The sequence below is a fragment of the Lissotriton vulgaris genome, chromosome 10 (genome assembly GCF_964263255.1).
Source record: "Lissotriton vulgaris chromosome 10, aLisVul1.2, whole genome shotgun sequence".
Lineage (NCBI taxonomy): Eukaryota > Metazoa > Chordata > Amphibia > Caudata > Salamandridae > Lissotriton > Lissotriton vulgaris.
Window position 1 is genome coordinate 1,009,086,438 of NC_141698.1, and position 26,818 is coordinate 1,009,113,255.

Consider the following 26,818-nt stretch of genomic DNA (forward strand, 5'->3'; position numbering starts at 1 on the left):
ATACTCCAATTCACCCATTATCATAGGGCAACATACTCAACATTATATATGATCACACACCTACAGTCATAGCCACACAACAACTATGTATTACCATACAGCTACCATGATAAGCCAGCAAAGACACCTTAATATTGCCACCCATTCACCATCACATATGACCACACACCCACCATCATATGTTCACACACCACTCTTGTTCCTCCTCACAATCACCCACACCCACTATAAGATTACACCCACTTTAATATGACACCTCACCCACCATCATAAACTCAAACTCCCACCTCCATACACAAACAACTACCATCATACATCAGCTGTGCCTTAGTTTTAGCAGACCTTTGACTAACTCACTGCGTGACAAACACCTTGTTCTGCAGAGCCTTTGGTCTTGTGCAGTGAGTTTGGCCACAGGGTCTGGCCTGCAGCTAGCCCCTACAGCCAACCTCCTGTTTGAACAGGCCCTCACTGGATGCAGCTTTCAGCTGTACACAGTTTGGGGTGGCTGCAGGATGTGGCCAGTGACCAGGTCCTGTAGTCAAAGCCAAGTGTTAAGGAGGATGGCAGCAAGGCCTTCTTTGAGCTACAATGTCTTCCCAATTTCTTGTGCTCCCCCATGGTGCACGGCCATCACCAAGAGCTCAGGGCTTGGCTGCAGTACCCGCTCTCTGACCAGTGCCTGCACCCAACCTTGCTTGCATCCAACCCCCACTGCTTGTGGCTTTTGACCATGCAAAGCAGACGTTGGCTGCAGGGAGGTAACATTGAATTCTCAAACAGTAATCTTAGCATAATTTCATCCAGAATGATTACCTCGGAAGTATCCTTTCTTAGACGAATTACAATCAAATGACAATGGTTATTTCTTCACATATGGATGAAATGTACCACTCCTTTTTGGAGGATTGTAAATTACCACCATTTTCTAAATCAGATGCTAAACCCTTTGAAGACAAGGGTTGAGTTGAGTCGAGGTTATGAAGTTGCTTTAATTCACAAGTTACTACTTGTGTAACGATATATCTGTAAGAGACATTAGTTAGTGATAGATTCCTTACCTTAGAATATTCCCCAGGCGTCAGACTGGATCCGGAAAGTTTTCCTGCTTAGCAGTAACCCTGCACACCTGTAGGTGGCGTCGTGGGGCTCTGAGTCCGTCACTGGCGTCGTAAGCGCCGGGATTACATCACGGAGACTACTTAGTCGCCACCCATGTGTGCTCGATGTCAGTTCTGTACACAACTTTCTGTGCCGAAATGCAGAGCCATGCAAGACACTGACCATTGGTGCATAAAATTAGGGCCCTAAAAGGGGATGACCTTAACCCTAGTAATCAGGTCGCTGAACGGGGAGGATGGGTGGGGCGGTAAGGAATCTATCACTAACTAATGTCTCTTACAGATATATCGTTACACAAGTAGTAACTTGTGCATCTGAAAGAGATATGTTAGTGATAGATTCCTTACCTTAAAATAGATACCCCAGCAATACCAACCCGGTGGTGGGTCTGCGAACAAGATTACACCAGAAAGTCACGGAGCACAGAACGGCCAAAGAAGCCGTCTCTCCGGACCTGACTGTCAAGGTAGTAGTGTTTTGTAAATGTGTGCAGCGGTGCCCACGTAGCTGCCTGACAAATGTCCTGCAAGGGAACGCCGCATCCCAAGGCAGTAGTGGCTGCAGTTGCCCTGGTCGAATGGGCACGCAGTCCCACAGGAGGCTCCTACTTGACCAAGGAGTAACATGCTTTGGTGCACAGGACGACCCACCGGGAGATGGTCCGTTTGTGCACAGCCCGACCTTTTTCTGGCGCCCACGTAGCCAACAAAAAGCTGATCATCCACCCGGAATGGCTGTGTACGCTGCAGATAGAATGCAAGCACACGTTTTGGGTCCAGATGGTGGAACCTCTCCTCTTCCCTTGAAGGATGCGGAGGCGGAAAGAAGGTGGGCAAAGTGATGGTCTGCCCGATGTGGAAGGGCATGACAACCTGTGGCAGAAAGGAAGGATGGGTCCTCAAAACCACCTTGTCCGGATGAATAGAAAGGAAAGAAGGTTTAGAAGAAAGGTCCTGGAGCTCACTCACTCTTCTGGCAGAGGTGATGGCAACCAGAAAGGCCGTCTTGAGAGTGAGAAGACTTAAGGGACAGTTATGAAGGGGCTCACAGGGAGCGAACATCAGAAAAGTCAAGACAAGATTCAAGTCCCACTGAGGCATTATGAAGGGCACAGGTGGGAATGTATGCGTAATGCCTTTAAGGAAACGGTTAACAACCGGGGACTTAAAAAGAGAAGGCTGATCTGAAAGCCGTAGAAAGGCGGAGATGGCCGAAAGATAACCTTTGATAGTGCCCAGAGCAGAGCCCTGCTGGGACAAAGAGAGAAGGAACAGAAGAACTTCAGAAAGAGGGGCAGAAAGGGGATCCACCGCCTTTGCTGTGCACCATGCCACAAATCTGTTCCACCTGCAGGCGGACACCGTTTTGGCAGATGGACACCTGGCTGCCAGAATGTCATCACAGACTTCAGGAGGAAGATCGAAAGGTGTCAACTGTCACCGCTCAATCTCCAAGCATGGAGGTGGAGGCTGGCCAGGTTCGGGTGGAGGACCGTCCCCTGCTGCTGCGACAGAAGATCCTCCCGAAGAGGCAGACGGTTAGGGGGATCGATGCTCATACTGAGTAGCCTGGGATAACATACTCTTCTAGCCCAGTCCGGAGCCGCAAGGATGACGTGGGCCCGGTCGTGCCTGATCTTCTTCAGCACTCGGGCAGAAGTAGTATAGGCGGAAAAGTGTACAATAGACCGCAGCTCCACTCATGACGAAAAGCGTCTCAGAGCGAGTGCCGCCTTGGAAACTCCAACGTGCAGAACTGAAGACATTGCGCGTTCTCTTCGGTGCCCAATAGATCTAACCAAGGCTCTCCCCACTGCAGAAAGAGACCTTGCGCCATGTCCAAGTTCAGATGCCATTCGTTATCCACCATGCACCGGCGGCTGATTTTGTCCACCCTGGCGTTCAGAGAACCTGCCAGGTGTTGAACCACCAAGGTAATGCCTTGATGTTCCAGCCATGTCCAGAGGCGCAGAGCCTCCTGACATAGGGTCCACGACCCCACTCCGCCCTGTTTGCTGCAATACCACATGGCGGTGGGGTTGTCCATGAACACCTGCACTACACTCCCACGGACAGAGTGAAGGAATGCTTTCAGTGCAAGCCAGATCGCCCGCAGCTCCAGTCGGTTGATATGGAGCCGGGACTCCGCCGGAGACCAGAGGCCTCTGATCTCTGCCTCTCCCATGTGGCCTTCCCATCGCAGGAGGGATGCATCTGTCACCACTGTGTGTTCCGGTTGGGGAAGGGAGAGGGATCTGCCACTGACCCAATCGCAGTTCGTGAGCCACCACTGCAACTGTCTTGCAGCACCCTCCGAGATCTGGACGTGATCAGACAGGTTACCCTGATGCTGTGCCCACTGGAACTTCAGGTCCCACTGCAGAGCCTGCATATGCCATCTGGCATGCATCACTAGCAGGATGCAGGAGGCCATCAGGCCCCGAAGCTGGAGTGTCACCCTGACTGAAACCCGGGATAGAGGCTGAAAGAGCGGAATCATATCCTGAATATCCCGGACTCGCTGCTCGGTAGGATAAACCCGAAACATATCCTAATCCAGAACCGCTTCGATGAAGGGGAGCTTCTGAGAGGGACTCAGGTGCGACTTCGGCACTTTGATGGAGAACTCCAGCAAGTGCAGGAGGTCGGCCGTAGTCTGGAGGTGGGTGACGACTGCCTGGGGCGAGCCCGCCTTCAATAGCCAGTCGTCGAGGTAGCGGAAGACTGACACCCCATAACTACGCAGATGAACTGCGACCACCGCCATCACCTTCGTGAACACCCGAGAGGCACTGGTAAGGCCAAAGGGGAGCACGTCAAACTGAAAATGCTCCTGGCCTACCGTGAACCGCAGGTAGCGCTGGTGGGCCAGCAGGACGGGGATGTGGAAACAGGCATCCTGCAGTCCAACTCCACCATCCAGTCTCCAGGGTTCAAGGCAGCCAGGACTTGAGCCAGAGTTAGCATCTTGAACTTTTACTTCCGGAGGAAGCGATTGACGTCCCGGAGGTCCAAGATGGGGCGTAGGCCCCCCCCTTGTCCTTCTTGGGGACCAGGAAGTAGTGGGAATAACAACAACTCCCTACTTCCTGACCAGCAACGCGCTTGATGGCCCCCTTGGCCAAGAGGGCCGTGACATCCTGACGGAGAAGAGCCAATTGATCCCTCGACATGCAGTGGTACCGTGGTGGCATGGCCGGAGGGGAGGACAGGAAGGGGAGCGAGTAACCGTGACAGATTATCTGCAGCACCCACTTGTCCAAGGTAATTTCGTGCCAGTGGTGGAGGTGGTGACGTACCCTGCCACCCACTGGTGTGGGGTGCTCCATGAAGCGCGGATTAGGAAGCCTTAGAGGCGGAAGCAGCGGGGGTGGAGGTGGACTGACCCGCTCGCTGGTTACGAGACCCGCCCCTGCAGAAGCCACGCCCGCGGCCTCGCTGGGGCTGGTGCGGCACAGACTTAGCAGAGGAGCGTGCTTGAGTGCTCTTACACTGGCCACGAAAGGAACGAAACCCAGACGTGGCAGGGGCCTTTGTGGAAAGACCCAAAGACTTGGCCGTGGCGCGTGAATCTTTAAAGCGCTCCAGGGCATTTTCCGCCTTGTCACGGAGCCATCAAAGGGCATGTCCATGAGTGAGCTCTGGACATTGGGTGAGAATCCAGTGGCAAGCAACCAGGCGTGGCGCTGCAACGCCACCGTTGTGGAAATCGAACTGTCCCAACGAATCAGCGGTGTCCAAACCACACCTGATGCCAAACTTCGCCACATCCTTGCCCTCCGCAATTGCTTGGGAAAGGACAGCATGGATCTCCTCAGAGCACTGAGGCAGAACCTCTGCCACCGAATCCCACACTGCGTGGGAGTAACGGCCCAATAAGCAGGCGGTATTAACAGATCTCAACCCTAAACTGGCTTAGGAGAATAACCTCTTGCCATATTGGTCCAGCCTTTTAGAGTCCTTATCCGGCTGAGCCGAGGTAAAGACACTTTGCGATGTCGAGACCTCAATGACCAGGCTCTCAGGCATAGGGTGAGTGGTCAAGAAGGCGAGATCACCAGTTGCCGGACGATGACACCTAGCGTTGTTCTCATCCACCGGTGCCCCCGAGGCCGGCCGCAACCAAGTACCCAAGAGGACTTCGGTAAGGGCCTCATTGAAAGGGAGGTCAAGATGGAGAGCCTCCGCGGCTCGGCGCAGCCCCATAGTATAGGAAGCACCTTAGGAGGAGGAGGTGAGGCAAACCCCGGGTCAGAAAACACATCAAGTTCACCCGCATCTTGAAGTTCATCCACCCAATCCTGCTCGGAGTCACACTGCCGGGCAAGGGGGTCCTTGGAGCTGTCTCAGTCCTCGTCTGGCTCCGGGGTAGAAGGAGCCGGCCGTGGCGGCAGGGCCGGAGCCGGAGAGGGGACCTGCGGCACTGGAAGCCGCACCGGAAGCGGCACTGGCAGCGGCGCCAGCCGGGGCCATGCCGGAGCCGCATCCCAACGCGGATCCCAGGCCGGAACAAAATGGTCTGGGAACCGGGGCAGGGGTGGGACAAACGGCATCCAGTGCGGCGCCTGTGGCGGAGCCAGGGGAGGTGCTGGGGCTGGAGCCAAGGGCGGGGCCGGAGCCAGTGGTGCTGCACCTTGTGGGGCTGGAGCCAAGGGCGCTGGATCCAGTGGCTCCGTGCTGGATCCAGTGGCTCCGGGGCTGGCGCCAGAGGCAATGCCGCAGGGCCACCAGGATCTAGACACGGGACCGCGGGGCCCACAGGCCCGCCGGCAGGAACCCGAGACCTAAACAGGCGGTCCATGGCAGCAAGAAACTCTTGCACCTGTTCGGGAGTGGCTGACGGACCCGGGGATAGCGGGTAGGCCACGGGGCTACCAGGCTCCGGAGGAGCTGCAGGGGCGGAGCCCCTGTCCCCCACGTCCGCCTCCGGGGAGCGACAGGGGGATGTCGGTGAGCGAACGCGCTTCTTCGACTTATTCTTATGGCATCGCTTACCGGAATCTGAAGGTGAAGTCTTAGAGTCCGAGGAGCGACAGCTCCGGTCCCGCGAACAGCCCCTAGACCCGTAGCGGCGGTGAGAGGAGTGCCAGACCTCCAACAACTTCCGGCGCCACTCCCGTAATGCCTTCGGGGCCATGGCACGGCAGTCCCAACAATTCCGGGAGTCATGGTCATGCTCCAGGCAGTAGAGGCAGACATCATGGGGGTCCACCACCGACATATTACGGTGGCACAACCCACAAGACTTAAAGCCGGGCATCCCTACGTGCACCAGGAGACAAGAAAAGGAGACAAAAAGTCTGAAAAAAGTGGTCAAAAAATTACAGAGGTACGTGCTCAATCCGGATCTGCGCTTTCGGTACGGAAAAAGAAAGAAGTGATGTCAGCGTGCATGGGTGGCGCCAAGTAGACTCCGTGACTTCATCCCGGCGCTTACGACGCCAGTGACGGACGCGGAGCCACATGATGCCACTTACCGGCGCGCAGGGGTACTACTAAGCAGAAAAACTTTCTGGATCCAGTCTGACGCCTGGGGAATATTCTAAGGTAAGGAATCTATCACTAACGTGTCTCTTTCAGGTGTTTGTACTACTACGGTTCAGGCTATATCAGTCTTAGTACTTGATGGTAAATTACCTTCAGTGTTCATCAAAAATAAAAACACAAACATGTCAGGCTCTCTACTTACCCATTATTTACATTCTGCACGCAGATTTATGTGCGCAGCACGGATATGGATCGAACTCTGATGAGTGCCCAGGCCAATCTGGCAGGAATGTATCCACCGGCTGGGGAGCAGATTTGGAATCCAGAAATACCTTGGCAGCCCATCCCAGTGCATACCCTGCCATTGTTTGAGGAACAGGTCAGTATGGAGTGTGGTGACTGCTTTAACAGCAGGTTCAGGTTCATATGGCGTCTTTGCATGAGTCCACCTGTATTGAAATGAAAAATGGTTGTAAATTGCTCCTGAACAGTTTCCAGTTATTAGTGTTTCTGTAAGTGCCTTATGCTGAGAAGTAGACAAGGGGACCCTGCTTCCAATTGTTTTTGCAGTAAGAGGACAGTGTTACAGGAGAGCAATATCTACAAGTACTAGGACACAAGTAGTCACATAGGGCACTAATACTCATGTTTGGTTTTTGGCGTATTGCCCTTGCTGTTCTGCCCTCATCCAACATTAGCTCCTTGCAAGTGTATTACCCACTTTCCCGATATTCAGACTCCACGCTCTAAACACCGCACTAACACTGAGCAAATCAAGACAGGACAGAAGCCCTGTGTCTGGACTCACCGCAAACAATATCTTACGTGATGAGGAGGTAAGACTTTTTTGACTGAACAACAAACCCAATTGGGAAATATTAATATTGCAGAGCATGAGCAGACACCTAGGATAATCTCTTCTGAAGTTATTCAAGCATTAAGGCCGCACCTGCAGAAATTGAAAATCCTTGCATCAGCTTATTTTATGAGCTTTAAATTACCAGTAACTAATGTTTGGAAGACACTCAGCTTTATGCCTGATGCCAAATTGGTCTCAAATGTGTCTCACTGTGTGTCAACACTCTCTTAAGTGTCTTCTGGACTATGTACCAAAAATATCTCAAATGTGTTTCTTCCTGCCTGGTTCATTGAGCCTTGATGCAATAATAGCCTCTGTTGATATTGAAGAAAGAGTGCCATGAATTAGGGGTACATGATGGGCCACTCACTAAATGCACTCATACAACACTCACTTGGAACAATCACAGATCATGCACTATCAGTGGCCACTCTTTTGCGACAATCAATATCTCAGTTACTATTAATGACCTTGAAGAAACGTATTCTCAGATTTATGTTTTCATGTTAGAACGGGCAATGGCACATGTACAGTCCTTGATTAGGGTAGAATCCATGGTAGCGATGGTAGTAATATTATGTATTATTATAATGTAGGATTATTTTACCTTTAGTGGCTCACGGCACTCTGGATTTTGTGTTGTCATCTATGGTCATGGTGTAGGAAATATAAATGCTTACTGGTAAGCAATTTAGGACCAAATTTGATCATATATATTTCAAAGGGAGTGTACAGGCAGTGCATCCTTCCTGCAACCTAAATGTGGTCAGTCAGAAGTCTTACCACTCAATGCAACTCAGGATGGATCAATTAACGATTGTCAGTGCCGGGTCTAATGAGCATAATCAATGTCATGATAATCAGCATCCTAAGATTAGCAGAATACTATGCCATGGCTTGTCTTCAGTGTTTTGGAGACCTCTGCAATTCTCCCTAAAGATCATTTAGATGTTGGCAAAACTAATAAAAGTGTCTTTGGCTTACCATCAGTACAGTCTAAATGTGTCTACTGGCTCCCTCTTTATAGTAACCCTCTGAAAAAAAAGGCAGCAATGCAAAGCGGGGAGTGGGTAAGCCAAACTGGGCAATGCCTGATTGTGGCAATAACAGTGATAAGAAATGCCAATGTAAGGCAATCTTCCCTCTCCAAAAATATATGCAGTAATCGAACATTTTAATGCTCGTGGGCCTATAAACAGTCCAAAAAAATAAATAAATCCACTGTACCAATTATTGATATCAATTTTCCCCAGTATCTAGAAGCAAGGAATTGATTTCCTCTGAAGGAAACATTGATATATAGTCAATTCTGATTAGTACAGTTTTTCTCCCATTAAATAATACCCACCCTAAATAATTATTCACAATTATTGTAAATGCTGTCTTTCGTTCCTCGGCTGTACTGACTTAAGAGGTCCTGAGGCTTATTTAATCTATAACACTTGAATCAATATTTAAATATGAACTAACCAGTGAAATTGGAGTGGTTCATTTCACAAGAGAATTTGTGTTAGGATATGATGACCATATGCATCTGGTGGGTTTTGATGTCTTTCCAGTGTCCATTACTGCAGGAAGCAAAACTAAAAACAACGACCCAAAACATCCTAATCAGCAATTAGAACCCAACTCTGACTAGCAAAATTATTTTATGAGTTAGCCTACCATTGTAATTAAAGTCTGAGTCAGACTGTTGGCTGGAAGCACACGCTTGAATATATTGGGTGCAATAAGACTACTGACTGCCAAGGTATAGATTACAATGTTGATAATAAAGGCAATAGGGATAAGGTGGAACAGAAAGAAATGCTTACCAGCGTGCTTCTTGTGATTCTGAAGATGTCTACCTGGTGGAAATAGACAACCACTTTTATGTAGTTTGTGGAACACGGCAGGGCTTCAGTGCCCCATGTCAACTAAAGATGTTTTTAACCACGTTGGGCAAATCAAATTAGTTTGGTACAGGAAACACGAAGGACCTAATGTTAACTATAACCCAGGTCCAAATTAAACCACATACACCTCAAAGTGGAGTCTCCTGGTTGATTTGCCAAGATTGCCATAAACTGTGCTATGCATTTTATTTTGTTGACTCCCAATATCAATCCTTTAAGCCTCTGTTTTTCCTTCCATTGATGGATGCCTTAGCTTGGGCATGTTTTTTTTTTTAAATGCTGCATTTTAACTTGTAGAGGCAACAAGGGAAAAAGCTTGAGCTGACGGCTGCCATTATTCTTGGCCCCTCCCACAAGGATTGTTCTATGTGCAGTGGTGATGCCAGCACCAAAGTGCCAAACAATTGATTACTTGAGGCTACCACTGGATACTGCTCAGATTGGGTATTCCTTAGTCTAAATTTTGGGATCTCTTGGTGGATAAGAGGCCTTTAATTATACTTTCAATCTCCAGTGGGAATACCAAAAAGTCCAGCTATATCTTGTTTGGAAAAATGATCTTGTTCAACTCTTTTCATATCCCGTTATTATGAAAGGAGGTAGCTAGGATTTTTTCATAATCAACAAAGTACAATTCAGGCCCCAAAACCCCTTGAAGTTGGGAAATCCAATCACAAATTATTTCAATTGACCTTCATATTTGAATTCCTATAAAGTTAGAATGCAATCAAAGACATATTATATATCTGGACATTAACTTCTCTAATCCAGAGACACTTAGAACAGTGATCACCCAAACATTTAATTTCAGTTGCTCAACCAACAACGTATGTGTCCTAGTCTCACGCTATAATCAGAGATTGGTTTGAGCCCTTAACTTTGTAGCTCTGAAGAAGAAGAAAGGAAAGCTCCATGTTACTCCAAATAATAAATCATCCAAAAAAAAAGACATCATGAGACTAGAACGAAATGGTTACAAACTCTGTGTGTGTCTGTGTGTTTATGTATGTAATCTTCAACTCTTCTGTAAGAGAAAGAAATAATGTAGAAAGAACATACATTTTACTAAATTATTAACAACCAAATCAGCAAGACCAAATACAGACCCCAAAAAATTTAAATTGGTAAAAAATAGGTTGCATCCCAGCTCTTCAGCTTCCACTGATGGGCGTGTAAAGTTGGGATTTTCTTTCTCAGATAAAATAAAGAGTATTACATGTGAAAACATTGACAACTGAAATCAAGCATAAATATGAAACTAAATGGTTGTCTTTTATAGATATTGACTGAATTTTCTTCCGCAAAGCAGCTGGAGACCCAAAGCCTGCTTCATGCATAGATGACCCCATCCCGTATTCCTTAGCTGAAAAAAATGACTAGAAGAAATTTAGCTTAGAGTTCCTCTAAACAGAGTAGGGTGCTACACTCTTAAAAGAGAACAGCTGAAGATAATTTTCAAAAACAGGTAGTGATGCAAGTGATCTAAACTGCTACATGTCCATCACTCGTCCTCTACTTATGACTAAACTACTGGAGGCCTGTGGAGAAGCTCAAATTTAAAACAACATCTTGGAGAGCTACCCAAGTGGCCTCCAGTCTGGCTTCAAATCAGACGCCTGCACCAAACTGCTACTTTAATTCTCAGACTGTTGGAGAAAGCTGAGGCATATCTTTGCATAGCATTCAATTCTTTAGACTACAATATAGTCCTAAATCCCATACAGATTGGCATAGGGTATTCTATGCTAAAATTGTTCTCATCTTATCTCTACGAGAGAGAGGTGGAAATACACACATACAGCCACTTCTCTCCCCAATACCTTATACCACACAGTATTCCAGTAAATTCCACAATGGTCCGTCATCAACCAATTTAATATGTATATAGAGCATCTGAGTAACTAAAAATATCCACATTGTCTACCGTGAATAGGCTGTTGATACTTAACATAAAATCATTTGAGGATGTCTACTTTATTACCCAGATTTCAAAAGGTTTTGCTTCAGGTTTGCGTTATGTTTTTAAAGCTGACCCGGCTCAAAATCCAGGTTTGTATTTACAAAGCAACACAAATGGTGAATTGTGTTGACTTGCAACCAAAGTAATGTAACATAGCACAATGCACTACCTATGGGTGGTGTCTGTGCACCCATTGATGCATTTTCCTGCAATTTAATTTCTACAAAGAATTGTATACATGGATTTGATCCAATAGCCTGTGCCTCCCTGAGACTGGAGTAACAAGGAGAAATATTTTTATTTACCCTTGTTTTTCCTCTTTGCATGTGTGTTGCATTCTGCATCACACATACTAAGAGGACATTGCCTTAAATGGCCCCTTCTTGCACAAAATCTGTGCTGATCACAACACAGACACCCTTGGCAAGGGCCCCGGAAAGTGCACCACCGTAGGGTGGGAGCAGAACTGCACAACATCTTTCGAGATATATCACAGTTCTGCACTCTCAAGGGCATGCAATTCAGTACAGCAGCTTTGCTTGCTGCCCTGTATTGCATCAAATCTTTGCAACTCTGGGCCTTGATGTCTAAATTCTTAGTTAGGGCCTGATTTATAGTTTGGCGACGGGTTACTCCATCCCAAATGTGTCTGTTGTACGACAAGTGCTATAGATTATAATGGGCTTGTAATAGGGGCGAACTTGGTATCCTGCATGTTTGTGACAGAGCAACCCTTCCGCCAAATTCTAAATCGGGTCCTTAAACTAAACACATCCAGAGCTATCTTCCCTCCAAAAGGATGAACACACTAGACATACCATCAAAGGTGCTCAACTACCCTTGTAGTATGTCATAGAATTCATGGTTCTTAACACAATTGAGTGCACTAAATCCCTCCTGTGCAACCTTACCGAATTCAGACTAAGAACCTTTAAAAGTAATAATCCATGGGATTCTGACAACAGCCCTAAGGACCACTCTTCCCCAGTACTCAGTGACCTTGGGAAGCTGCACTAAAAGCAAGATAATATGCTCCTGCAAACTAGTGCGCATCGCTTGTAAGCCTGTGAGGTTCTGTTACGTTATGCTATGCTATGTTACGGTATGGTATGGTATGTTATGCTCCGCTATGTTGTAATATGTTATGTTAGGCTATGCTATATTATGTTATGTTACTTTACATTATGCTCCTGACATTAATAATCTGGACCCTTATGGTATTCTGGCTCCCCACTGAGTACCACATTCTCTCTTCCTTCACTCAGACAACACAAGGAGGACTCCCCTTCCACTGCACATGTGGCACCACCTCTTGTTCTCCCAGGACAGTGAACAGTGGTCCGCCCTGTGGGCAGGGCTTGTGTTGTGCCAAAGTCTATAATGCACTTTTTACAGCTAAGAGTAGGCTTGGCCTCCTGTGTTATTAAACATCATACTTTCTGGTAATTAGGTCATAGTTGTAAAAAAACTGGTTGCTCAGGCTTTTGCTGTAATGAAGCGATTCATGGCTGCCCGGGAGACGCTCGCTGTCTCTTTTCAGCCTCTTGGGCCAGGAATGCATGGTAACAATAGGAAACTTTATTGCAAAATTTAAAAAACCTTTGCAAGTTACAAAAGATTAAAATGTACGTATTAAAAAGAAAGTGGAACCCCAATTCCTTATAGTAAAAGAGCCCCGCCACCTCCAATTGTCCGAGGTCTCTTGTAGCTGCCCTACCGCCAAAGCATTGGAGGCTGGCCCCTTTGGGGCTATTGTGATCGTGTCCAAGTTTAAAGAATTTTGAGTCCCGGAGTAGTCCAGCCTGGGTGCACGGCCCCTTTAGGCAGTTTTTGTGATGACTCTAACAGTTTATCCTTTTCTGGATGTCTGCAGGGAGGACTTGCCAATTATTTTTCTAATGAAGGTTGCTGTTCATGGATCCCCTCCCCTAGGTTTTTTACAGCATGATCCATAAACCTTACTAGTGCACAGTTTAAATTGGCGTTCCGTGAGTCAAATCAGGCCAGTACTGCGGCTCTGCATGATCTGCCCTCATTGATGTTCCAGCCTTTCCGTAAAAGGGACAGTCTTTCCTTCAACAGATTTGGACAAAGGCATAGGATGTGTATTATGTCTTCTAAGAAAGAAAAACCTAAACCCATAGTAGATTAAATCCTTTGTGACCCTACCAGCCCCATAAACCCTATTGAGGTAAATGTCATAGAGGCACAAAGGGGGGTAAACACAAAATCCAGTGACTATTTGCCGACAACATCAATGGGAGACGGCGATGGGCCTTTAAACCCGATAGCATGCGAAGCTAGCATTACCTGCTCTAACCGCTTTTCTGTGTTGGAAGGGGAAACAAGAGAATTAGCTGAAGTCCTGTCACAAGGCTTGGGGGAGGTCACAGACACAAGGAAGAATAGTCCGGATAATTGTTCTAGATGTTTGAATTTTAATTTTTTACTTATGAAGAAACTAGAAAGTTTGGAAAGGGATATAGCTTTTATAAAGAAAACTACAATGGTTTTGCTAACCCGGGAGGAAGTGCACAAAACAAAGTCCTCACATGTAACATCAGCATTGACAAAAACCCCACCTATGCAAACAGTCGCATTAAAACACTTAGGAGGAGAGACTTCAACTACACGCAGCACCCAACTAGCCACCCCAGGAGCCTCCAAAGCTACAGGGGAGTCACGACTTAAAACCTTGGCCAAACACACTGTAGCCAAAATGCCTTTTAGGCAGAGTTCATATGCGGATACAGTAAAAGGGAGTAGATCAACACTGCAGTATAGGGACACGCAGGGGGTCAATGAAATGGGTGGGAGATCAAAATGGAGTATCAACAACATAGATACATCATATAGACCCTCCAGTGACACTGTTTATATGACCAGGGTCCCCAAACTAGGTGCCAATAAGTCTTATGAGAATAGTGAGTCCATACGCAATAAGGCCATTCACTGGCTTCGCAATGTAAGAGGGTGCAGATCAGTGATTAGAGAGGACTTCATTAACGTTAAAAGACTTTCTGTACCAAATTCGACAACCGACTGCATTGAATTAAAATTTGTAAATAAAGAAATTGCTGAAAACCTAGCAGCCTTGGAGTTTAGGACATGCCCCCCCAGGTACTCTAACATTCAAATTAGATATATGCCATCTTGGTCTAAACCTCGGCCCGATGAAGCATCAGGACTCAATAACATAGATTGACTGTCAGAGGATATTAATCAGGATAATTTTTTACGAATACATATCTTAGATAAATGTAAGCACCAGACTAACCCTACTACAAGTCTTCCTGATATGGTGGATAGGGAGCCAAATGATGAGTTTAATGATGAGATTGCTCCATCTGGGGAAGAAAAGAACATGGAAGTGGCTAACGCCCCAAATCAACACTCAATAGTAGCAGAAAGATTAGCACCTGAATTGGCTAACATCGAGCGGGTTGCACATACAGATACAAATACTATCAGATTATTTTCCTGGAATATAGCGGGCTTCAAAAGAATATGATAAACCCTGAATGGAATACTTTTGTAGACAACTTTGACATCTGCATGTTCCAGGAAACCTGGAGCACTTCTCCCTTGTACAAATGTGGCTATTCTACTCACTTTATTCCAGCTTCTAGTACAGGGAGGGGCCGCCCATCAGGAGGTTTGCTAGTATGGATTAGTGTGGCCCTGAATTGGACAGTGTCTGTGCATACTCTACCTTCTCAGGACTTACTCCATATCTCTGCTAAGGCTCCACAAAGTGGAATCCCAATAGAGCTATTTGATGTGTATGCCAGAAGGTCCCCGGGAGATCAGACCTCACCCACTATAGCCATATTGGACGTGGCATTAGCCGCCATTTCCCCAAAGTCTGGAGTTATTGTAGGGGGAGATTTCAATTGTTCATATGAACCCCTAAGTGAGGAAGACCTGTCTGGTCTTAATGAAGAGGACCATAAACACCCTATCCCCCCTGTATCATTACCTCCAATCAAAAAATGGACACCCAGAGTGATCCAATTAAATGCTCTGACAGTGGAACACAACTTACGTGCCCTTAATGGTAGAACAATCTCAGACCCTAATGGCGCGATGACGTACAATAAACTTAGCTGTCCATCCCGCATTGACTATATTCTGCTCGGCATAGGCTCATGGAGCAGACTGGTCGATATGGAAGTTAGGCAGACACATGATAGTGATCACAACCCACTTTGTATGGAATTTAGCTGGGGTAATGAAAGGGCAAGGATAATAGGCCCACTAATGACCACAAAAGAGGTGGTTCGGTCAAACTGCAAGCGCAGATTAAAATGGGACAAGGTGGTATGCCATGAAGAGAGTCTAATCTGCATCAAAGAATTAGTAGAAGCAGGGACCATGGAGCTCACATCCTGTAACCCGCCGCACATTAACAAAAAGAGTACCAATTTTATGGATGCCTATATGAATCTAATAGAGAAAATAGGCTTGTTCTTTGTCATGGGAAACACCAGAGTAGGCAACAAGAAGAACACGCTGAAAACAGGTACACCTTGGTATACTACCGAATGCAGAATAAAGAGAAGGGCTATAGGAAATGCAATTAAGAACAAGGATTCTACTGCCGTGCGAACGGCCAGAAGGGACTATAAAGTCTGCATTACTAATGCAAAGAAGGAATGGGAGGAAGATTATTGGCAGCAGCTTAAGGATGCCGCCAATCTGAAGAATTCTATACAGTTCTGGTCTCTGATAAAAAAGTATGACAGGAAAGGAGCAGAGCCACTCCCCAATCATATAACTGAGCACCAATGGCATTCCCACTTCTCAAGCTTATATTGTATAGAAGAGGAGTGATGCCAACCCCGGAGGGAACCAATGGATGTCCTCTCTACTGAGGAGTTGGCATTAACAGAACCTTTCTTAGCACAGGAAGTCTCTGAGGCAATTCGGACCATTATCCCCTCTAAAGCCACTGGCCCCGATGGGCTACCGGGCGACCTGTACTTGCATGATCCTAAACTGTGGTCTGACTAAATCGACCTGTTAATGAATTCAATCCTCCATAGTTATCCTGTCCCAGATTCATGGAAGGGGGCTGAAGTTGTGACAATTCACAAGAAAGGCGACAGGGAGGTCCCGGTAAATTACAGGCCGATTAGCCAAATTGATGCCATTCAAAAAATAGTTGGCATGGTCATTATAAACAGAGTAAACACGTGGCTAGAGGGAGGGAACATCTTGTCCCATTTCCAGGCGGGATTTTGCAAGAACGTGGGCACAATAGACCAGGTATTCAGGTTCTGGGCAACCTATTGGAAAACTGTAACCATCAAGAGGGGAAACCTATACCTGGCCTTTATTGATTTAAAGAGCGCTTTCGACCTGGTGCACCGCGATAAACTCTGGAGGGGGCTGCTGGATATGGGGTTCCCGCGGTACCTACTAGAGTTTATTGTTAAACTCCATCAAGACAACTACACCAAGATTAGATGGGGCAGGCAGGGTCAGCTAACAGGAAAGGTGTCTGTGAATAGAGGAGTACGCCAGGGCTGTGTGATGGCCCCGACATTGTTCTCCCTCTTTGTTAATGGGGTGGTGGACCATTTGAGGGAGGACAATGCCGATGCCCCGGTCCTGGCGGGAGAAAAAACACCTACACTCCTCTTCGCAGACGACACGCTTTTGCTGTCCAAAATTCCCTCCGGACTCCAGAAACTGCGGAATAGTTTTAGTTCGTTCTGCAAGGAATGCGGGCTGACCATCAACACATCTAAAGCTAAGCTAATGGTCCTGCCCCCCTCAAAAAAGGCAAAGAAAATTAATATTACCCTTGATGGGACACCCCTGGAAGTGGTGGAGAATTTTGATTATTTGGGAATTAGATTAAACAACAAAATGATGTGGGATTCCCACATCTCCAAGATGCTGATAAATCTGAAGAGAGTGTCTGGCGCTATTTTGAGGAGTCAACGTATGTCTGCAAGTAGGCCTATAGCCCCTGCGCTTGCAGTATACGAAGGAAAGGCGCTGGCCTCCGCAGTTTACGGGTCAGAATTATGGGGTAGTGAAAATGTAATAGACTTGACTAGAGCTGAAAATAAGTTCATAAGGGACTTAGTCTCTCTCCCCACTTCAACCCCATTGAAGCCACTCATTTTTTTTTTTTTAAACCTTTATTTGGAGACAAGCAGGGTCAAGGGAAGTGCATACACAATACATACAGACATTCATGGCCATTACAATGGTACGTCAAAAACCCAAAAAATGATATACAAGTCAATACAGGGCAGCAGACCAGTCAATACAAGGAGCAACATCGGAATGCACAGTGCAAATTAGAGAGCAATGATCCAGCATGTACAGGCAAGCTAATGAAACAATACAATACGGACACAGTCGATTAGCGCACAATAAAGAAAAGCAAAGGGAACACAGATGTAAGGGACACATATAATAAGGGTACCCGACAGGGATACGGCCTCAGTTACCATCCATACACTTGCCATAAGGGGAACTACAGCCCCCAATAGCTCGCACGGAAAGGAGACAGCGTAGCCTCTCCCCCAACACTGGAAGATCAGCAGGTGTAATGTAAAATCCCAGCCCATCAAGATGCCATCAACCAATCCCTTCATGGTCCCCTGAGTCAGAATCAGAGTCCTGCACAGCTCTGGACAGGAGGTACACCTGGAGCGGGCTCCAAAAGTCCTTCGGTCTGCATCGGACAGGCATCAAGTCAGAATAGATGTTTTATTGATCCTGACAGTATATGAGGTCAGTCACCCAATCCTGAAAGCGCGGCACCCTGCCACGACCCCAGCAACAAGCAACCCTACGCCTAGCCAGCAACAGGGCCACGTCAACAAATCTACGGTGAGAGGCAGGCACGTCCTTAGAGTAGCCCAGCAACATCACTAAGGGGTCAAATGCTACCCCATCCTCCGCCATAATCTGCAGGGCCTCATGAACCTGAGTCCAATATTCTAATACACCCGCACAACTCCATGCCAGGTGCAGGAAGTCAGCGCCTTCCGCACGACATCTAGCACACCTGTCATCTTCCGCTAAATGAAACCGTAGTTTCCTCGCCGGGGTATAATAGTACCGCTGAACAAACTTGTAGTGGATAATTTTAAGGCAACAACTAGAAGAGACATTGGCCGTGAGCCCACAACAGTACTTCCACTGCTCGTCGGTAATAGGAGCACCCAACTCGGCAACCCACTGCTCGCGCACCCGATTGGCCGGGACCGAACGCTGTCTGCGAATAGCCCCGTATAATTTCGACACCAGGTGTCGTCCATCTGAGACCAACAACACATGGAGGGGGAGGGTAACCCCAGGCTCCGAAGGGAAATCTGAAAGCAGAGCACGCATGCCCTGCCGTAAGCGGATGAAATAGAACAGCTCTAGAGGGGAGCAAGCAGTCGCTCCAAAGAAATGAGCCTGCGTACGGAAGGCACCCGCATGAAACAAGTCGCCCCACGTGAGGATGCCCAGACGCTTACACATTCGCTGAAACCCCGTTTCCAACAACAGCGACAGATCAGGATGATAAGACAGAGGCAGAGCCGGCGAATAAAGAAAGGAGACGCCCAGCAATTGAGCCACCCGCTTCCAAGCATCCACCGTGCACGTCACAGTCGTGCGAGGTGTCTCCACGTCGGACACCTTGCCCAAAACCATCCCCTCCAGTGGGAGCGGGTGGGCAACCCAATGTTCAGCAGCAATCTGGGGCATGAACGGCGTGGGGCGCATCCAGTGATAAGCGTAATGCGCCTGAGCGCTGAGATAATAAAGCTCGAAGTCAGGGACATCGAATCCGCCATCAGCATAGGGCAACGTAAGGGTAGCCCACGCCACCCGCGGCTGCTTGCCCCCCCAGAACAAACGCAACAGCTCGGAACGGAGCCTGCGGAAGAAATAAGCACCCGGATGATACGGAAGGTTCTGAAAGAGGTAAAGAAAGCGGGGTAAAACTACCATCTTGATGAGGGACGCTCTACCGGCCATGGAAAGAGGCAAAGACATCCACCTGGTGACATCATCTGCAAGCTTGGTAACAGCCACCCCATAATTAAGCCGAACCGATTCTTCTCTATCCAAGGACACGACAATGCCAAGATAACGCAACTCCGAATCACACCATTCCAGAGGGTAGTCAAGGGGAAACCTAGCTACAGCAGCAGTGAGGGGGAAGAGCTGAGACTTCCGCCAGTTAATATGGACACCGGAGACCCCCCCAAAAGCGACCAGCTCTCGTAAGAGCGAATTAAGGTTGTTCTCAGGGTCTTTGACATAGAGCGTAACGTCATCGGCGTATAAAGAAATACCGACCTGTCGCTGCAGACAATTAAAGGCGCTCTGCTGGTGAAACTGACGAATCCTACAGGCCAGTGGCTCAATGGCTATAGCAAACAAGAGGGGCGAGAGGGGGCATCCCTGTCGGGTCCCTCTCGTAAGAGGGAACGAGGGGGACAGCACCCCATTCACCACCACCTTCGCCATTGGATCAGTGTATAAGAGCTTAACCCATGAGATGAAGATCCTGGGGAAGCCCATTCGACAAAGAACATCAATAAGATAGCCCCACTCAACAGAGTCAAACGCCTTAGTGGCATCGAGAAAGATGGCGGCGACCGGGACAGTAGGATCAATGGTTGACACAAGCGAGAACAAGGTGCGCAGATTGTGGGAGGTAGCACGGCCAGGCACAAATCCCGACTGGTCAGGCAGCACAATAACGGGCATGAGTTCGGCTAGTCGTACTGCCAATACCTTCGCGAGAATTTTGACATCGCAGTTGAGCAATGAGAGGGGCCTATAAGAGCCCACATCCAACGGATCTTTGCCCGGCTTAAGCAGCGACGTAATGGCGACCTCGCGCATGGAGCCCGGCAAACACCCCTCCTCCAGGGACTCCTCAAAAACCTCACGCAGCACAGGGGCCATGATGTCCACATAACACTTATAAAATTCAGCAGGAAGGCCATCCAGACCGGCGGCCTTCCCATTAGACAGAGACATGATGGCATTCCTGACCTCCTCCACCTCCAGGGGCCTACCTAAGAACTCCTGATGACCATCCGATAACCAACAGAGTGCCAGCTCATCAAGAAATCCGCCGTACCGAGTCTCACCCGTCTGCTGAGTCGTGTAAAGGTGCGTATAATGGTCAATAAAAGTACGTTGGATCTCCGAAGTGTCTCGGCAACGAGTGCCATCCGGCGACACCAATTCCAGCACGTCAGACCCATGCCTCGGATGTCTAGTAAGGGCAGCGAGGACCTTACCGGGCCGCTCCCCTTCACAGTATCGCCTCGCCGTCCAGTATTTCCCCCTATGCTTAGCCTCTCTAGCAGCTTCCTCCTCATAGTCGGAGAGCTTAGTACGGAACTGCACCAGAAGGTCGGGATCAGAGTCAACCTGCATCCTGCGTTCTAAGTCTCGCAAGTCAGCCTCCAAGCCCTCGAGGGTCCGAACAATCAGCCGAAGTACTCCACAACTTTTAGAAATAGTGACACCCCGGATAGTAACCTTGAACGCCTCCCAAATGACCTCGACGCTGTCCACAGAGCCTTTGTTCCTAGGGAAGAACGCCTCCACCTCCACGCCAAGCTCCTCCTTGAACACCGGGTCAAGCAAAGCAGTCGGAAACAGACGCCAAGGTGGGCGCGGCCTATGCAACCCGGGGACGGATAGGACAACCTTCACCGGACAGTGATCAGAATACGTCCGAGCCAGATGTGTAGCCTCCCGTAGGCCAGTTCCCAGCCCCCTAGAGAGAAACACATAATCCAGTCTAGCCCATGAACGAGCATGTGTGGTGTAATGAGTGCCCTCCTTGGTGGCAGGGTGGGCGTACCTCCAGCCATCGACCAGCCCGGCCTCTTCCACAATCCCCCGCAACACTTCTCTGGCATGTACATTATACTGAGGGCTCCCCTCCGATCTGTCAAACTGGGCATGAAACGCAAGATTGAAATCACCTCCCCACACAATGTAAGTGGCATCCACAGCAAGAACATGACCCCACAAAGTGACAAAGAAACTTGGCGTATCGACATTAGGAGCATAGCAATTAACAAACAAGACAGTGTTCTGCCCAAGCCGCCCCCACAGTAGCACATATCGCCCCTCAGGGTCCCCAACAAATCCCAGTTCCTGAAATGCGAGCGATCTTTTAACAAGGATAACAACCCCCCGAGCATAAGAAGAATAGGAAGCAAACCTCCTGGCCGCAGCCCACCTCCCGCCAAAGTTGGGGGAAGGAGCGGGACGCAGATGCGTCTCCTGGAGGAGAGCTACATGAACAGCATGCCTGTCCAAGTACTGGATCACACTACGACATTTCCTGGCATCATTAAGTCCCCGTACATTCCAGGACAGAATCGATATCTGATCCATAACAGCAGTCGACATTACCCAATTTCAGGGCCCAACGGGACCCAATAAGCAAACACAGGGCATCCAACCACCAGCAACAGCCAAAAATAGGTCCACACCCTAGGGCGCAGACACCCCCCCACAGACACTCCGCACAGTCCCCAGCCATCTCCGAACCAATCAACCAAAACCACCACAACCCCCCCCAGCCAAACCGCCCATGCAACAAGCACTCAGAACATACTGCACGCCGCATGCCACCAGTCCATCTCGCGCGACCCACAACTCGCACACGTGTTTCTCTTACATAGCGCACCCCATCACGTGGCAGCCTAAAATGGCGGCCAGCGCATCCGGGCCCAAGATGGACGGCAAAACGGACCACATGATCAGTGCCGCCAGACAAAGAAATGAACCAGCCCAGATAGCGGGCATAGCACCACACCCATACATCCAGACAGCAGCAGCACCTATCGTACCGACCCAGAGATTCTGGGCAATTAAACATGGACAACTTCACTCCCGCCCCATCCACCCACCTGAGATCACCCCAACAGTCAGGCCATACGCGTCCCCACCCCCCCCCCCATTCCCCAACAAACTTCCAGTCAAACAACAAAGGACTAGAATCCAAACCAAAGGTACACATGGGGCACACCCTCCGGGGAACCTTCCAGAGGTGCACGACCCCACTCCCTCACGCCACGCCAGTGTCCGCGCCAACAAGCGTCAGACGGCCCCAGGCGCCGCGCGGGGGGTGGGTGCCCGGAGCGCAACATCAGATAGCACCATCCCGCGGTGCCACCCCGACCCCAGGGAACAGCAAGCACTCACACAGCTCATGAAAGACATGACCCCCGCTCCAACAAAAGTAAAAGCGGGCAATAGGAAGGCCGCAAATGTGGAGAAGGAGGGCAACAAAACTAAATATGAAAGACACGCGACCAGAACACTCCAAAAACAGGAAAAAGAGAGACAAAGTCCAAAGTCACCACAATCAGGCGACCTCCTCCTCAGCCGCTGAATGTTCGTCCTCAGGGCCTCGATCGCCTCCCCGGTCCGCAGCTGCCCGCTCGCGCTGGAGGCGCTTCGCAAAATCCTCAGCATGCTGTGGGTTGGTGAAGAAATGTTGTTTAGCCTGGTGCGTCACTCTAAGTTTAGCAGGGTTTAGCAGGGCGTAGTCTACTTGCAGGTCCCGAAGCTTCTTCTTCACCCCCAGGAACTTACGGCGCTGATCCTGCACCATCGGCGTGAAGTCAGGGTACATGGTGAAAGACACCCCTTCGAAAGAGAGGGCCCTGTTAGTGCGGGCGGCCTGGAGGGCGGCATCCCGGTCTCGATAGTTCAAAAGGCGCGCAATAATGGGGCGCGGTGCAGCCCCAGAGGCCGGCCGAGGTCCCAGTGTCCGATGCGCTCTCTCAACGATGAACTGGGATGAGAAAACTTCCGCACCAATGGCGCCCACAAGTAGCCTCTCCACATAAGTCTCCATTTTGCCCACATTCGTGGATTCCGGCACACCTACAATGCGCACGTTGTTGCGCCTACTCCTCGCCTCCAACTCCTCATTCTTAGCGGCAATGACACGCAAGATATTGTCCATTCTCGCCAGTTGGGTGGTATGGGTGGCCGCCGTGTCATCATGGTCCGAAATGCGCTGTTCCGCCGCCGTCAAGCGCTCCTCGTGCACATCCAACTTCTGGACAACCGCATCAATGCGTGACGATATCTTGTCCACTTTGTCCACTATCGTGGCAAACCCCTGCCTCATCTCCTGCATCATTTGGGCAAAGTCCGGCGGCGGCGGCTGCGGGACACCATCAGCGACATTCGGGGGGGGGGGACCGCGAAGGCCCAGCGTCCTGGAGCAATCGCGTCGCCCGCCTAGCCCCTCCAGAATCAAAGGATAGTTTGGATTGTTTAGTGTCTGGCTTCCCCATAATGGTGCGCTAGAGATGTATTGGGGGACAAAAAGCAAATAGGGTCGAAAGCGGACCAAGGGTACGGCCACAAGCAAAAGGCTCGAATCGTGGGGGCACGAGCAGGCCAGCGCGCCCCGCCACACCCAACGACGAGAGAATGGCCGTCCCCGCTCCAAGGCCAAAGGAGCGAGCCCCCAGAAACCAAGAAGAAGATCCGTGGCGCCTCCGTGTGCAATGGTATCCGGGCAGGCAGATGCAGGAGCCAAGAGATAAGTCCTACAGCAAGGAAGAGCCAAACGGCTTGCCCAGCGAGCGAGCGGGCCCCGATGAAGAGGGGCGGAGCAAGGCCTACACCACACGTGCAGAGCCCCGGACTGGCATGAGCAATGACGCCGGGCCAGGGGGCATCAGACTTCCAGAGCGCAAGTCGGGGAAACTTGGGGTCCCCGTAACTTCGGCCAGCAACCTCCAAATGGCCCAGGAATTGGACCGTGGGTGGTCAGTCGGTATCCCAGTAGATCCGTGGGGTCAGATCAGGGCGCAGCGATGGTCATCAGGATCTCTAGGCGGATAATAGCTCCGGGCAGCGGGAGCCTCACGACAGTGCGGCCATTCCGCAGTGCGCCCTCTAGCGCCCCCCCCGATTGAAGCCACTCTTTCATGATATGGGCAAACGCTCGATATCAGATATAGTTCGTCTCCGCCCTTTGCTATTCTGGGTGCGCCTGCGGAGGACCCCAGAACTAGCAAATATGCATTGGTGATGGACGAACTTATCACACTAAATGGTGCGAATAAGATCCAGTGGCTAACTAAACTTAGACAGTTGGTCACAAAGTTGGGACTGGCCGAATTCTGGACCACGCAGTCCCCTCCGCCAAAACAAGTAATTAAGAACATTTACTGGGAATGGATCGAAAATGAGGAACTCAGGAGCACAAAGTGGAGAGCCTTAACTGCCCAATTCCTCGAGCACAAGCCCATTAGGAGGTTTGAACCTCTTTTAGACTTTATTCAAAAACCTAAAGATAGAGTTATCTTTTTAAAAATGAGGTACTGTACACTTCCACTCAATAAATTTGTGGAGGGCTGGAAAGGAAGGCGGGCTCTAGACGGCGCTTGTCCAAGCTGCCCATGCAAAATCGAATCCTTGCCGCATTTTTTGTTTGGATGCAAAGCATACAAGAAAGCAAGAGTAAATTGGTTGAAACCAGTATGCATGATGTTAGGGGTCAGAGATTTTAGGGTTGCTCTCCGCATTCTCTAACTGATACAACTTCTCTAGCTGTTGTATGTGGAGTTGCTAAATACCTATCAAGTGCTTGGTTTACCCGCTCTAAGTTGTTAAATTGTAATAGCACATAGAGCCCGTAGGAGTAGAATCTTTGTATGTGTATTACTGTTACTGAATGAGAGATTGTAAAAATACTTGTTCTTAACTTGTATATATATATTTTTATTGTCTTTTAATTGTATTTTATCTCATTAAATAGCTATTAATTGTCCCTCCTAACTTTCTACTTTTTATCTTTTTACCAAATGTATGTACTTTTATGATATTCATATCAAATAAAGTATAAGTAAAGTATAAAGTATTATGTCTTCCCTATGATTTCCACAAAGTCGACAATGTTCCTGGCCATGGTCTCTTTTCCATTTAGGCAGATGACACAACAAGTTGATCACTCCCATTCTCAATTTTAAAAAACTTAATTTGGTGCCTGCAGTAAACGGCAGGGTTAAATACCTCTGAGGCGTCAGCTGGACGTATGATGACAGGGTCATCCAGCCGTGGCTTCTTCTTGCTAGACGTGCCTTATCTTCCAGTGAGGAGAGTTTTTTACGCTTATTTTTGCTAGCCTTCTAAATTCGTTATGGCTGGTTTGTAGGTTCCAAACTTCCTTCAAGCCTAGAGTTTTTAGACCTCTTGCCCAGTATTCATGCCCTACTCGCCATCGTTTCCTTTGACAATCTCAGTTTGTGACAGCACATTAAGAAACTCATTAATCTGGCCAGTGATTGATTACAAATGCCCAGTTCCAGCCTAATTTGGGCTGGTGACGTTTGTGTTGGTAACTTGAACACTGTTCTATAGATATTTCCAATGATTTTGTCTAATTGGCCACTATCCAATCCTTTTAACACCTCACTTCCATACGTTAATGTAGGAATGGCTTTTGCCTGTGCTGCCTGCAATGTTCGAGTGAATGTTGGGCCAAGTTGCTTCTTGTAAATAGAGCTGATTGCAAAAGCTAGCGCTGCTCCCTTCTTTTTTTGTTCTTTAAAGTGGGTTTTATATCTTCCGTTATTGTTGAAGAGAACACCTAGATACTTATGGCAGTTGGATTCTGCAATACTTTCAGTCAGTCAGAACCTCTTTATTCGGATACGATCGTAACCATAAGAGCACAATATATAAAACAATATATAAGACATTACAGTAATTACAAATATAAAATACGATAGACATATATCCTAAATAGACAAGGAATACAAAATATTTAAAAGATAAAATACAAATATATGTATATCAAAAAGTGGCTAGTGCGTGGGCAGTCGACAAACAATGGATACAATTAATAAAATAGAGCAGTGGACAAATTTCATGGGGGTCAGGGAACCAGCATTGACCTACGGGCCCTTATAGCCCTTGTAAGAAAAGTGCCTGTGCGAAAAATCAAATCAACATTGTCTAGGTCTAACATGTGACAATATGCTTGCTCCAGACTAATTGGTCTTCGCTTGGTAAAGTATGGGTAAAGAAGCTGTTTAGAATATATACAGTAATATGTACAAAGAAATATAAAGTGCATGGTGGTTTGCTCACTCCGATCGTCACACGGACACAAAATATGATTTCCATTTATATTGAAGCCTATAGGAAACAGAGTGCAAGTCGAATTGTACCTGCCCTGAATCGCAACAGGACACTCCTTTCCCAGCGACTCATTGAGAGGGTCAGATACAGGTGAAGCGGAAGACTATACTGTTCTATGGCCAAGAGTTGTACACCATGGTTTTCCTGGACTCCACCACTAACCGCTCGTTGTTATAAAGTTGATAAAGAGCGTTCCGAATTTCCTTTTTTGGGACAGATACGACCAGAGTGGGATCCAGGAAAAGACTTTCTCTATTTATGCTACGCAAACTCGAAGTGACACCGCTTAGCATTGGGATTTCGAGGCCTTTGTCGCACTGAAGACAATCCT

At 48.4% G+C, this 26,818-nt stretch overlaps 1 protein-coding gene across 1 annotated transcript in view; it reads left to right on the top strand.

Annotated features, from left to right (window-relative positions):
• Positions 1-26,818, top strand: part of ACP3 (acid phosphatase 3) — a 263,609-nt gene that overhangs the window by 72,295 nt on the left and 164,496 nt on the right. Inside the window, exon 4 of the mRNA XM_086942048.1 lies at positions 6,835-6,987. Coding sequence (XP_086798174.1) covers positions 6,835-6,987 — 153 coding nt within the window. The remainder of the gene's footprint in view (positions 1-6,834; positions 6,988-26,818) is intronic.